The sequence below is a fragment of the Engystomops pustulosus genome, chromosome 1, assembly GCF_040894005.1.
Source record: "Engystomops pustulosus chromosome 1, aEngPut4.maternal, whole genome shotgun sequence".
Taxonomy (NCBI): Eukaryota; Metazoa; Chordata; class Amphibia; order Anura; family Leptodactylidae; genus Engystomops; species Engystomops pustulosus.
The window spans coordinates 203,481,897-203,495,604 of NC_092411.1; the positions used below are offsets into that span (position 1 = coordinate 203,481,897).

Consider the following 13,708-nt stretch of genomic DNA (forward strand, 5'->3'; position numbering starts at 1 on the left):
TCAAAGTAAAGTTACCATTTGGTGCAACATTGTATTCAATAGGGTATCAATTTTCATGGTTTCTGCATATGTATGTTGTTATCATAATTTACTTGGGTATTTATCTTGACCTCAACCCTTATATTTTAAGAAGTAAATTTCAATTACTTGTTCTGTTTTTAGACACTACACTAATGAAGACAGACATGTCACATCAAACAAAAAAATAAAATCTATTAAACACGTTTACAAAAGACAAAAAGTGAATCTATGCATAAACTCATTTCAACTGCAACTGAGTATTTTTCATTTTGAGAAAAGAGAAATTTTCTGCATACATAGAGAGTCCTTAGTTGTTGAAAAACATGGAGAACACTATGCAGGGTTTGAAAGGCAGACATCTTGGTCACTTTTAAGTACAAATGACATAAAAAAAGGAATTATTCTAGATCCTTGTCAGGGTGACATCACACATGTATGTGTATTGCAAACACAATATTTATTTTTTGTCATATGATGCAACGTGTGTACAAAAACTTCCAATATAAGTCACTGTTTTGAATCAAACTACAATCATGATCTATGTTATGAGTTTATCTATAGTCTACTTACCAAGTTCATAACCATTGGTAACTGTGCTATCCATACAAAGCAGCAACAATATCAGCTTAGGCAGAAGTACATGATATCACAAATTACCTGTGAGCAGGATTAGGAAAGATAAAAAGAGAGAATCAGCTCCGATGGACTTCATGGTTCTCTATGACATTCCCCTCCCATTGTCCCATAATCATTTCTTTTTACTAACAAGGCAGGGTTTAATTATCATGTGGAAAAGGTGTGTGCCGGCACTGCCTCTTTCTGCTTATTTTAGGGCTGATAAAGAACTGGAGGAAATGCACTAAGCTCCCGCTGGGAGTTCAGGACATGGGGGATGTATTGTTTAAATTCTTCACAGGAAGTTCTTTTCATCTGGCTTCTAAATGTTGCGTTCTTAAATATGATTTTTTTTTTAAACTGTGTGAGCACAAACAGTGTAAGGATCCCAGGAAATCTTAAGACTGCAAACTAGAACTTAAGGAACTCGATTTAATAATTAATTAAGATATTTACGAAAAGAAAGTAAATAACATACACATATATTAACTATATCAGAGTTATCCCAAAACTTGGACAAGAAAAAGTACACAATTTTTCAGTTTAAAAAAATAAACTTTATTAATTACTCAGTACATGGAACATTCAATAGTAGAAAAACTCAGGGACACCAAATTAAAAAAGTGAGTGTCCTTACTATATACTGTAGAAGGATAGTACCAATTGGTAACATATAATGTATAAACAGTAGGTAATATAGCATAAATACATACATAGAAAAACCTGTGACCTAAGATATAATTACCATACCAATTACATGAACACACACTAAGAGACTTTTTTAAGGGTAGCGTCTGGTGGTAATGTGCAAAGTCTTATATATTAAAATCAGCTAATCATAGGAAAACAAAATTAATTTGATTGTATCCATATGAAGCCTACCTATAGATGGTATGCATGGAGGCGCGCACGATCACTAGGAACATGATCCGTAGTCTTGCGAGACTCAGGACTACGCACAGCAAGTACGAGGGATCGCGAAAGGATAGGTGAAAAACGAACCAAGTTTGTGAATAGCGCATGCGTGAGGATATATTTGCTGTCGCAAGAAAATACATGTAAATAATGAACCATGGCGCATGCCTTTTATTGTCGCGAGGAGCACAAATTTCTGAATAAAGTGATGAAGTGCTAATAAATAACATATGATAAATATAACCACAACTATATTTCATATATTATACAAAGTGTCATTAATTAAAGTGCTATAAATACAGTACAGAACACTTATGTGGTAAATTTATACCCACACAAATTATATACACTCACCGGCCACTTTATTAGGTACACCATGCTTTTGCCTTCAGAACTGCCTCAATTCTTCGTGTCATAGATTCAACAAGGTGCTAGAAGCATTCCTCATGGCATCACACACTTGCCGCAGATTTGTCGGCTGCACATTCATGATGCGAATCTCCCGTTCCACCACATCCCAAAGATGCTCTATTGGATTGAGATCTGGTGACTGTGGAGGCCATTTGAGTACAGTGAACTCATTGTCATGTTCAAGAAACCAGTCTGAGATGATTCCTGCTTTATGACATGGCGCATTATCCTGCTGAAAGTAGCCATCAGATGTTGGACACATTGTGGTCATAAAGGGATGGACATGGTCAGCAACAATACTCAGGTAGGCTGTGGCGTTGCAACAATGCTCAATTAGTACCAAGGGGCCCAAAGAGTGCCAAGAAAATATTCCCCACACCATGACACCACCACCACCAGCCTGAACCGTTGATACAAGGCAGGATGGATCCATGCTTTCATTTTGTTGACGCCAAATTCTGACCCTACCATCCGAATATCGCAGCAGAAATCGAGACTCATCAGACCAGGCAACGTTTTTCCAATCTTCTACTGTCCATTTTCGATGAGCTTGTGCAAATTGTAGCCTCAGTTTCCTGTTCTTAGCTGAAAGGAGTGGCACCCGGTGTGGTCTTCTGCTGCTGTAGCCCATCTGCCTCAAAGTTCGACGTACTGTGCGTCCAGAGATGCTCTAACGGGTGGCGATTTGAGTCACTGTTGCCTTTCTATCAGCTCGAACCAGTCTGCCTATTCTCCTCTGACCTCTGGCATCAACAAGGCATTTCCGCCCACAGAACTGCCGCTCACTGGATGTTTTTTCTTTTTCGGACCATTCTCTGTAAACCCTAGAGATGGTTGTGCGTGAAAATTCCAGCAGATCAGCAGTTTCTGAAATACTCAGACCAGCCCTTCTGGCACCAACAACCATGCCATGTTCAAAGGCACTCAAATCACCTTTCTTCCCCATACTGATGCTCGGTTTGAACTGCAGGAGATTGTCTTGACCATGTCTACATGCCTAAATGCACTGAGTTGCCGCCATGTGATTGGCTGATTAGAAATTAAGTGTTAACGAGCAGTTGGACAGGTGTACCTAATAAAGTGGCTGGTGAGTGTACATATAGACACATCTAATGTCAATGATAAAAGGAAAAGCTATTTTTTATATATGAGAAAAATAAAAAAAAAACTGTGTAAAAAGTGAAAGAAAACCGTGCAGAAAGTGACATGCAGTGATCCCGGTGCTGTGCTCACACGTGAGTATATATTATATAAATATAATAAATATGCAAAATATATGATGTTAAAAGTCCATAGGAAAAGACTTGATGGAGACCAGAGGGGTGAAACAAAAAGACAACAAATTTTATGTCTTATTGTTGTATTATTGGATAGTTATTTTTAAAACCAAACGAATACGCATAATCATAAAAAAAGTAGTAAAAGAGGACACACCAGCAAGATATATGCTCATTCAGTCTTTCAGGGAACACAGTAGGGCTCATTTACTAACAGTCTGTGGACCGCACAAACGTTGGATGTTCCGATGATTACCGATTTGTACAGCATTTAAAAGGGTATTATGGCACACGCGCCGGCGTTCATGCAATGGAGGGGGCATAGACGGATTAGGACTCAGCGCTTGATTTTACATTTAAATTGTGTCGTAAGACAATGCATCAGAAAAAAGAAGGTGCACTCCAGCGGACCTGAGCGGGGAAGCGACACATGCAGGAGATCGGGTGCACGATCTTAGTGAATTGCACCAGAGTTCATGATCGTTGAAGAAGGCACAGCGGGGATCGTGACAGGACCAGGTAAATAAATGTGCCCCAGTAAATCCCCTTTGTCTCTTTTTGTGCAAGGATGTGTTTCCAATTCCCTCCCTGTTTGTCAATAAGCACTCTATCAATCCCTTTTACCTTTAATTTAGATCCGTCGCACTGATGATGTCCCTTAACCCCTTAAGGGTGCCGCCATTTTACAGCTTAAGGCTCAGCCCCATTTTTTGGATTCTGACTTGCGTCGCTTTATATGGTTATAACTTTTGAACACTTTTACTTATCAAAGCGATTCTGAGATTGTTTTTTCGCCACATGTTGTACTTCATTTTAGTGGTGAATGTTGGCTGATAAGTTTTGCGTTTATTTTACAAAAAAAGAAAAAATGATGAATACTTTGAAAAATTTCACTTTTCTGAAATTCGAAATCATTACATTTTCAGGTAGATAGATTTACCACCTAAATAAGTTGCTGAATAACATTTCCCATATGTCTAATTTACATTTTCATATTTTTTTAAATGTCTGGATAATATATTTTGATGTTGCGTGGCTTACAAATCGAATAGCGATTTTCCGTATTTTCAGAATTTACTCTTTTGCGGATAAATACTGTTTTGAATGAAATTTTACATATTTAGCATCAAAACCCCCTATATAATCAACCCATTTTCAAATCTGCAATCTACAATTTGTTCTGCAATTTCTCCCGAGTACAGAGACCTCCCACATGTGGACGTTACTTGTTTTATGGGTGCACTGCAAGGGCGCAGAAGGGAAGGAGCATAGCATTTTTACTTTTTTGACTACGGAGCTGGTTGATTGCTTGTTTTTTGCGGGACATGATGTACTTTGCACTAGTATCATTCTGGAGTACATATGTTTTTTTGATCACTTTTTATTGCATTTTTTGTAAGATTGAATAGGTAAAAATGATAAGTTTTTCAACAATTTTTTTTAACGGTGTTCATTGTACGGGTTCAATAATGATTTACTTTTATTCTACGGTTGTTACGGACGCAGTGATACTATATATGTGGGGTTTTTGTTATGATTTAGACTTTTTTTGGGTTATATGGCTCTGTATATGTTATGGGGCTTATGGGCATTTTTATTGATTTATTACTTTATTTTTTTATTGAATAACATTTTTTTTTTTACTTTTTCACTTTTTCCACCATGGGACATGAACAAGCAATTGCAGGGTATTAGCAGGGTCAGCCTATGCCCATGCATAGGCTTACACTCTGCCTGTAAGACGACATAATCAACGCCATCTTACTGGCAGTGCCTTCAGGCAGTCCTGGGGACCAGATCGGACCCCAGCACTGATATATCCGCCACTGAGCACTAAGTCACTGCCCTCCGTGGCGGATATATCTGCCACGGAGCCCTAAGGGGTTAAAGTGACAAGGAATCGTTTTTAATTTCCCATATTATTTTCGTCTATTGCTCCCTCGATTCCAAGCACATGTTCTCGGACTCTGCGTCTGAATTCCCGAGTAGTGAGTCTGACGTATATCAGTCCACATGGACAAACAGCAAAGTATATGACTTCAATGGTAGTACATGTTATTGAATGGGTGATATCAAATTGTTTTTGCCTGTTAGAATTGGAGTTGTTTCCATATTTGTGCAAGCAACACAATTACCAGAGGGGCGGCTTCCCCATCTATGGCCTTTAGTACCGAATACATTTTTTGTCAGTTCTCTATGGGTACTCTTTACCAAATAATCTTGTAGGTTCTTTGAGCGTATGTAAGTTATAGATGGATGAGCTGGTATGAACTGGTGTAGAGTGTTGTCCACCCTTAGTATTTGCCAGTATCTTGAAAGAGTTTCTTTTACTTTGTCCCATTGGGAATTAAATGTAGTAATGAATCTCACCATACCGTTGTTGTCTTGTCTTGTATTCTAGGTTTTGCTGTAAGTAGATCCTCTCTTTTAGCCCTCTTGTTCCTCAGATATCCTGTTTGTGTGGATCGATCAGTTCCTGGAATCGATTACCCAAATCCGTAGCCTGATGTTCAAAGTACAAATCATTGGAACAGATTCTTCATATCCGAAGGAACTGTCCCGTGGGGATGCTGTCAATTAATTTCTTACTTTGTGATGACTTAGCATGGAGGAGAGTGTTGCTTGAGGTTTCCTTCCTGTGAACATTAGACAAAACATTACCATCCTCATCAACATTGAATAAAATGTCCAAAAACTCCATATTTTGTTGCCCCACTCCGTATGTCAGCTTAATATTCAACTCGTTTTCATTGAGATCCTTTATAAACTCCTGGAGTTCATCTTTTTGCCCTTGCCAGACCATGACAATATCATCTATGTAACGAGCATAGAGATGCACTTTATCCACATGTCTGCCTGGGTTAGTAAAGAAGGTTTCTCTCTCCCACAGCCCCAGGAAAAGGTTGGCATATGAGGGCGCACAAACTGCCCCCATTGCCGTTCCCTAGAGCTCTAGGTAGAGATCCTCCTTAAACAAGAAAAAGTTGTGTGAAAGTGCAAACTCCAGGAGTCTCAGCAGCAATGTTGCAAAGTCAGAATGTTCGAGGAGTTAAGGAAAGAATTTTACTGCTGAAATCCCATCTTTATGTCAAATTGATGTGTACAAGGATTCGACAATCCTTGCAAACAGGATCTCATAAATTATTTATGCCTAATGCGGTTGGACAATCAGGTAGGTTGGGTCGAGACCTTCAGATGTTCAGATATGAGGCAATCCATGTACTGAGTAAATAATAACGTTTATTTTTTTAAACTGAAAAATGGTATACTTTTTCTTGTAAGTCCAAGTCTTGGATAGTCTATGTTTTGCTGGAGGTGTATTTTTTGATTTATGCCCATACCTCCGGCTTTATACTTTTTTGTGGTAATTGATATATCAGAGTTATACCAAAGGCCAGATTAGCCTTATGGATGTCTTCAAAGAGCCGTGTCATGGCGAGGGTGTCGCTGCCTCATCATGTGACTTGTGGTGTAACTGTACAGGTTAATTTAGCCTGCTTTTCACTCAGGACATAAATTGAGCATAAATCACACCTCTTACAACTCTAGCACTCCAGATATGATCCGCTGCCGCCACTTATTGCATTTATACTGGGACCAATAAGTATCCCACTTTTGCTTCTCCAGCAGTCCACTTGTTACACCACTAAACATGCACATTCAGCACTCTAGCAGTCACTCAGCTAACCCTACTTTACAAGGCTATGAGGTTGCAGAGCATACAGGGCCCAAAATTAAAGTAAAGGCTTTAGTTATAAAGCGTAAAAAAAAGATGTTAAAAACAAAAGAATGACAAAACAAAATGACACACAACATGGCAAAACAGTTATAAAATAAAAATAAAAATAACAGAAACTTACAACTTAAAGTAAATCCTGATTCCCTGGAGGTAGGAGAAATATGGAATACACTCAGCTTGTCAAGCAGCCCCCATAAAGTGAACACTATTTCCTGTACCTCATGTTGTTTTAAAAAATCTCTGTTTAGTTCAGGCTTCAGAACCTCCCATTGATTAATCAGTCCACAGGGTCATTCAGGATTGGACAAAGTGTTAATGAGGTGGAGAGTCCAGGAATATTTAAACACTTGTGCTTGTCATGTTTTTTAGGCACCTTATTAAATGTCACCTTGGAGAATTTAATTGAGGAGATTTATCAATCTGTCTACACCAGAAAACTAGAGTTATTTGCACCTAAATGACCTTAATGACCTGAGCACTGTCCCAAGGGTCACTTCAGCCAGAGATCCCGCAGCTTTAACCCACCTGTGGTCCCTCACCGGTGCCTTCCCCTCTCTAATAATATGACACTGCCGTAACAAAAGAAGGAACCGTCACCCACAGGTCTCTTCATTTCTTCTATTCTGCAAAAACTACCGAAAGCGGGTAGACCTACAATGGCTTGTTTATCCCCACCTCAAGCCCAGCTTCACTCCTCCCAGGCTTTTCCAATTCCGGATGATCCTACAATCCATTTCCTACAATCCATCTAGGAGACGTTTCTCAAAGAACTCTCTACAGCAGTTGAAAACTTCAACAAATAGATGACCATTTGAGCCGCAGAGAAGTTCTGAAATTAAAATGCAAAGATCTGGAGAGTAGATCACAGCTTTTAAGAAAGAGCGTCCAACATTTTGTTCAATCGGTCGATTCCATTTCTCCATCTAATTCATGCATAATTGATCCCAATTTACTGCATGCTCCCTTGGTGAACCTGAACTTCCAACTGCCTATTAACAAAACCATTTTCCACTGTCCAACTAGGTTGGATGTGTCACAAATTCTCAAAACGCATAACTTAGCTGACACTTGGAGAGAATCCTATAGAAATGTCCAGGGAAGTTACTATTTCTCCCCAGGGCATTGCACCTATTCCAAACTCAACTATATATTCACTAATGCCCACTCCTTGTCTTCCATGCTATATTCCAGACATATAGCTTCCTCCTGGTTAGATCATGACTCTGTTTTTATGGTTTCTAAGTTTAGTGCCCAAATCCATTCTAGTGGACCCAACTATCTGTTCACAAATAAAATCAGAACTTAATTTATACTTTCTTTCCACTGTAAGATCTAATCAACTTGTAGGTAACAGATGGTTGGTTTATAAGAAATGAATATCAAATGTCATAAAGAGGTTAGCGGCACATCTTAATTGGCTAGATCTCTCTAATCAACTGCCACCCACCCTACACCTCACTAATGCATATATACGATACCAAGCTCCAGATTAAGGCGCTCCTTACTACCAGAACTGAAAGGGCCGTTAGATGGACTCAAGCACTGGACAAGCAAAATGGACAAAACGCATTAACACAGTCTTTTCCATAAAGACCCAGGATGGGACTGTCACCTCTCACCCTGAACATATCTAAAGCACATTCCATCAATTCTACCCCTTTACAATCCCTTTACACCCCATCCATCCAACCACACCCATCTAAATAAGACGGCTTCTTAGACACCATCCACCTACCCACCCTTATGCCAGCTACAGCAGATGTCCTCACAGACCCAATCATGGATGAAGAGATTACAGAAAGAGTTAAAATCCTCAAATTGGGTAACTCACTGGACCCAAGTGGCCTCTTGGCCCCTACTATAAATAATTCAACATAAACAAATGCCCTCAGACTTCTTTATAGCACATGTCACAGTAATACCTAAACTGAACAAATTTACCAGGTAACTATAAACCCATCTTGTTACTTAATTTAGATCTTAAACTCTTCCCCTCCATTATGGCCCAACACATTGGGGATCATTTACTAAGAGCCCGATTTGCGTTTTTCCCAACGTGTTGCGCCGATTTTCCCTGTATTGCCCCGGGTTTTTGGCGCACGCGATCGGATTGTGCCACATCGGCACCGGCATGCACGCGGCGGACATCGTGGGGCGTGGCCGAACGATAACCCGGCGGATTCAGAGAAACCGCCACATTTTTAAAAAAAAGTGTTGCGGGACACGCGCTTACCTTCACCCAGGATGGCTCGGTGAACTCCAGCGCGTTCCGATGCTCTTCAGCGCAGTAGCGACACCTGGTGGACGCCGGAGGAACTGCCTTAGTGAATCGCCAGAAGACCCGAATCCACCGCAGAGAATGCGCCGCTGGATCGCGAATGGGCCGGGTAAGTAAATCTGCCCCATTAACTCTTTTCTCCTAACTTTGATTCATAGAGACCAGGTCAGATTCATGCCATTGCGCCAAGCCCCAAATAATATACATAAAAACCTAAATATTATCCACTCAACAAATGATTATTGCAACCCTTTTGCTGCTGCTTTTACTAAGAAAAGGCCTTTGATACAGTACTTTGGCCATACTTATTTAAAGTGCTGGAATTCTACAGCTTCCCTCCACCCCTCACCTCCACCCTCAAACTCCTCAAGATTTTTACCTATGCCCATGCAGATAGCTTGAGGTACCCGCCAGAGTTGCTCCTTGTGACTATCCCTTTTCTCCCTGGTCATAGTGCACTTAGCAGAGGCTGTGTAGGCCAACCACATCATTCAGAGTTTTAAGACTACACACGACATGCAAAAGTTAGCCTTTTGGAAAGGACATACTCATGCCCATTACCAGCCTTCACACCTCACTTCCGAATCTCATGAAACGTTTTACCACTTGTGGCATGATCTTTGGACTCAAAGTACACCTGGACAAATCTGTGGCCCTCTGCCTAGACACCCAGAAGTACTCAGCATTAATGGTACCTTTTGGCTTTAAAATCCAACAGCACTATATCACCTACTTAGGAGTATGTTTGATGACCCATAAATCCACCTTGTTCCATTGGAATTAAACCCTGCTATTACAACAACTTCAAACAAATCTAAATAAATGGTCTACGCCTATCCTGGATAGGCCAAATACACACCATAAAAATGGTCACTCTCCCACTTTTTCTATAACTTTGTAGATAACTGCCTACTCCAGCCCCAGCAAGGACTTTCAAACGTATCCACTACCACATTTCCACATCCCTATGCAAAAATAAAGTTTAGCACTGTGTAACATGTTCAGGCAAAAATGAGTAGGTGGGATGTCACTTCCCAACTTTATTCTCTATTTACTAGCTGCTTAAGTGGCCCAATTTCCCACTATCTCTGCCACCACAAACCTCCCCAAATGGATTTCCCTGGAATCTTGACTGCAAAGTACTGTATGCCTCTTCTGGATGATTGGACTGCTAATGGCAGATTTACATTTTTTTAATAGACTCCCTATAGCTGTAGCACTCACTTAGATTTCAATATAAACTTCAATCTAACTCCTCTCTCATTATTGCTCCTTTATCATTGGATGGTAGATGGTGTCTGCCAGTTATGACATTTGATGTCAGTGGGCGAGCTTTTATGTCACAAAGAAATTGTTTCCAAACACGAAGTTTCTACCTATGAGCTATTTTGACAACTACAGCATTATGTACAATCAATCCTTTAGGGTACATCCTAAAACACCTGCACAGTATTTAAAAATATTTGCCTAAAAGAACCATTTGGCAGGGGAATGATATCACTGTTACACTCTCTTTTGAATGCTCCTTCCCCTGATGTCAAGTCTCACTTCTTGGACCAGTGGGAATCCAATCTGGGTTGTCAGCTCTCATTGGAAAGATGGAGACATTATTGCACCACATTGGCAAAGAGTAGCCAACAGGTCTCACTAATAGAGACCTCCCTTAGGTTACTACCAAGAGCCTATTATTTGGCCGTCCTTCATCCTAATATGTACCCATATGCATAACATTTGTTTCCAAGGCTGTGAAGTATTGGGCGACATGGCCCACATTTGGTGGCCCTCCCCAATTGTGTAATCTCTTTGGAACAATGTGAAAAGCTCTTATGTGCTCCATTCCGGGAAGCACAGTATCTATGACCCAAGCTGTACTTCTGCTAGGAGACAAACCACCAAAAGTCCAGAATAGGGTACACTGTTTAGTCTAGTTCATAGCCTTCACCACCAGGATCCACATATCAGCAAAATGGAACAGTGGACCTGTCCTTTGCCACAGTTAAAAATAGGATTAACCTTGTATAGCTGCTGGAGGGAATTGAGGTAAATAGGAAAGACATACTTCCACTAATCGAAAGAATTTGGAACCCGTGGATTGTTTCACAGGTGTTACCCATCCTTGGCAGGGCTGAAGTTACTCTCCCCCTGAACCCCTCACTTGGTATTGATCTGCAGGGCCAGATTAAAGATGGTGGAGGGCCCTGGGCTCAAAATCTGGTGGTGGGCCCCACTTAATGTAGCCCAGATAGTGGTATATATTACTATTCTAAATTATCATTATTAAACTTTCTCCTACTTAGGTATTAACCTAGCTGCTGGACTAGTTGGCACAGTGGCAGCAATACTGACTACTAGTCCTGCGCCACTCCCATGTGCCATTGCTTCCCAGAGAGTTCTCTCTCTTCCTCTCACAGATTGGGTGAGTGATCTGTGAGGAAGTAAACCTAACACTTATTGTCTAGGACTTGGCTAGCAACCAGTTTGGCCAACTCGTGTTAGGTATTAAGGGGGTAAACAGATGTCACTCTGCATGCGACACAGCTCCTGAAACTGCATGCAGAATGTGATTGAATATGGTTAGACATACGCTCTAATTGACAGAGCCAGTGAGTCACTGTCACAGCTTGGAGATAGGCGCACATATGATGTGGTGGCACCACTGCTGCTCATCACTCCCAGAGACAGTTAGCTCACAGGTGTGAGCTAAATGTCATACATTGCTGGTAGGTGCCCCCTTATGAGTAAAGTGGTGGGGCGCCCAGGCACGCAAGCCCTTCCTAAAATCCGTCCCTGTTGATCTGGCTTATAAAAATATGATATTTGGCTAGGAGCAGGTATTTACATGTTATTACTGTTAAAGTTTTCATTAACAAAACTAATACTTTTCCCCTCCTCCAGTGCCCACCTCCTCCCCATTGTTTTTTTGTTTTGAATTGTCACTACTGGACTTTTACCAATTTCTACAAATTGGGATTATTCAGTTTAGTAAAAAGACAGCCGAGGGGAGACTTCATTACATTGTACAAATACCTGAACGGACAGTACAAGGATCTCTCCAAAGATCGTTTTATACCTAGGCCTGTGACCATAAAAAGGGTGCATCCTCTACGCCTAGAGAGGTAATTCTACCTCTAGAGAAAAAATAGCACAGGTTGAGGGAAAAAAAACATTTGTTTAATTCTTAAAGGTTGGACTTGATGGACTTGCGTCTTTTTCCAGCCTTATATACTATGATACCATGAAATCTTGTCCCATGCACGGGGTCTATATTTTGCCTTGTCCTATTGTATGGCTCTGTTTGCTTTTAAAGCAATAAAACTTCTGTTGAAACTAAAATCAAATGTGTACAGACCAGGGTAGTCAATATCACTATATTAAAACAATTGTCAACAATAGCATCCTGCACTACCAGAGCTTCCATCTGCAACATTTTCGAGTGGGACAGCTTCTATGGGGCAGATTTACTTATCCGGTCCATTCGCGGTCCAGGTCTTACGGCGATTCACTAAGGCAGTTCCTCCGACGTCCACCAAGTGTCGCTGCTGCACTGAAGTCCGACGAGGTCCGCCGGAGTTCACAATCCGTTGCTGGGTGCAGGTAAGCGTGCGTCCAGCGACCCTTTTTTTTTAAAAATGTGTTTTTCCGAATCCATCGGGTTTTCGTTCGGCCACGCCCCCCGATTTCCGTCGCGTGCATGCCGCCGCTGCCGATGTTGCACAATCCGATCACGTGCACCAAAAACCTGGGGCAATACAGGGAAAATCATCGCAAAACGGAAAAATTTGGGTAACCCGCCGTAAAAACGCAATTCGGGCCCTTAGTAAATGACCCCCTATGTGTCCCATATAGAACCTGTAATTGTACTTGTAGTATGAACAATGACTTTTGCGACTTTCCCCTTGTCTAGCAAAGTTAGACACAAAAGAATGGTGCAATTTTGCCATATATAAACTCCTGTCCCAAGCATGCTCTAGAAGTTGCGAGTTTTGTGCAACTATTTGTCCTCTTTTTCTTTAACCTCTCTTCAATTATGTCCTCGGGTGTCCTCCTTTCATCCTTTTTTCCCATATACTCAAAGGGGTCCTCTACAAATCCATCATTGGGCTTTGTCCTCTTCCTCACTGGCCACCTGGCATCTGTTTCTTTCTGGAAAACAGTTCCTGCCATTGCAGGTTATTTTTTCACATTTCACGCTTATCAATCCATCTTGTCACTTTTCTTGTCAGTCATCTTGCATGCGCGAGTATTCATTAAAGTTCTTATAATTATTATGTTTTTTCACCTTAGATTTGTTGATTTCTTTGGCGTGGAGCCAATTTTTGAAGATGGTCATCTAAACCATCATCGAAGTGTCCCTTTGGAACATATCTCCTCATGTAATTTCTATGTGGTTTCCCCTCTTCTCTCCATTTGATTACCTGACCCAGATTCCCAGAGTGTGTACCACCTTATGAT

General features: G+C 40.8%; 1 protein-coding gene across 3 annotated transcripts in view; it reads right to left on the reverse strand.

Annotated features, from left to right (window-relative positions):
• The window catches only part of EMCN (endomucin), an 85,821-nt gene extending 85,007 nt beyond the window's left edge, over nt 1-814 (reverse strand). For 2 of the 3 annotated variants that reach the window (XM_072118471.1, XM_072118479.1), the window contains exon 1: nt 679-814. In XM_072118471.1, coding sequence (XP_071974572.1) covers nt 679-733 — 55 coding nt within the window. In that variant the 5' untranslated portion in view covers nt 734-814. Of the gene's footprint in view, nt 1-591 lie in introns of all 3 variants that reach the window. The other variant, XM_072118487.1, reaches the window with a different exon arrangement.
• Nucleotides 815-13,708: the final 12,894 nt, after the last annotated feature.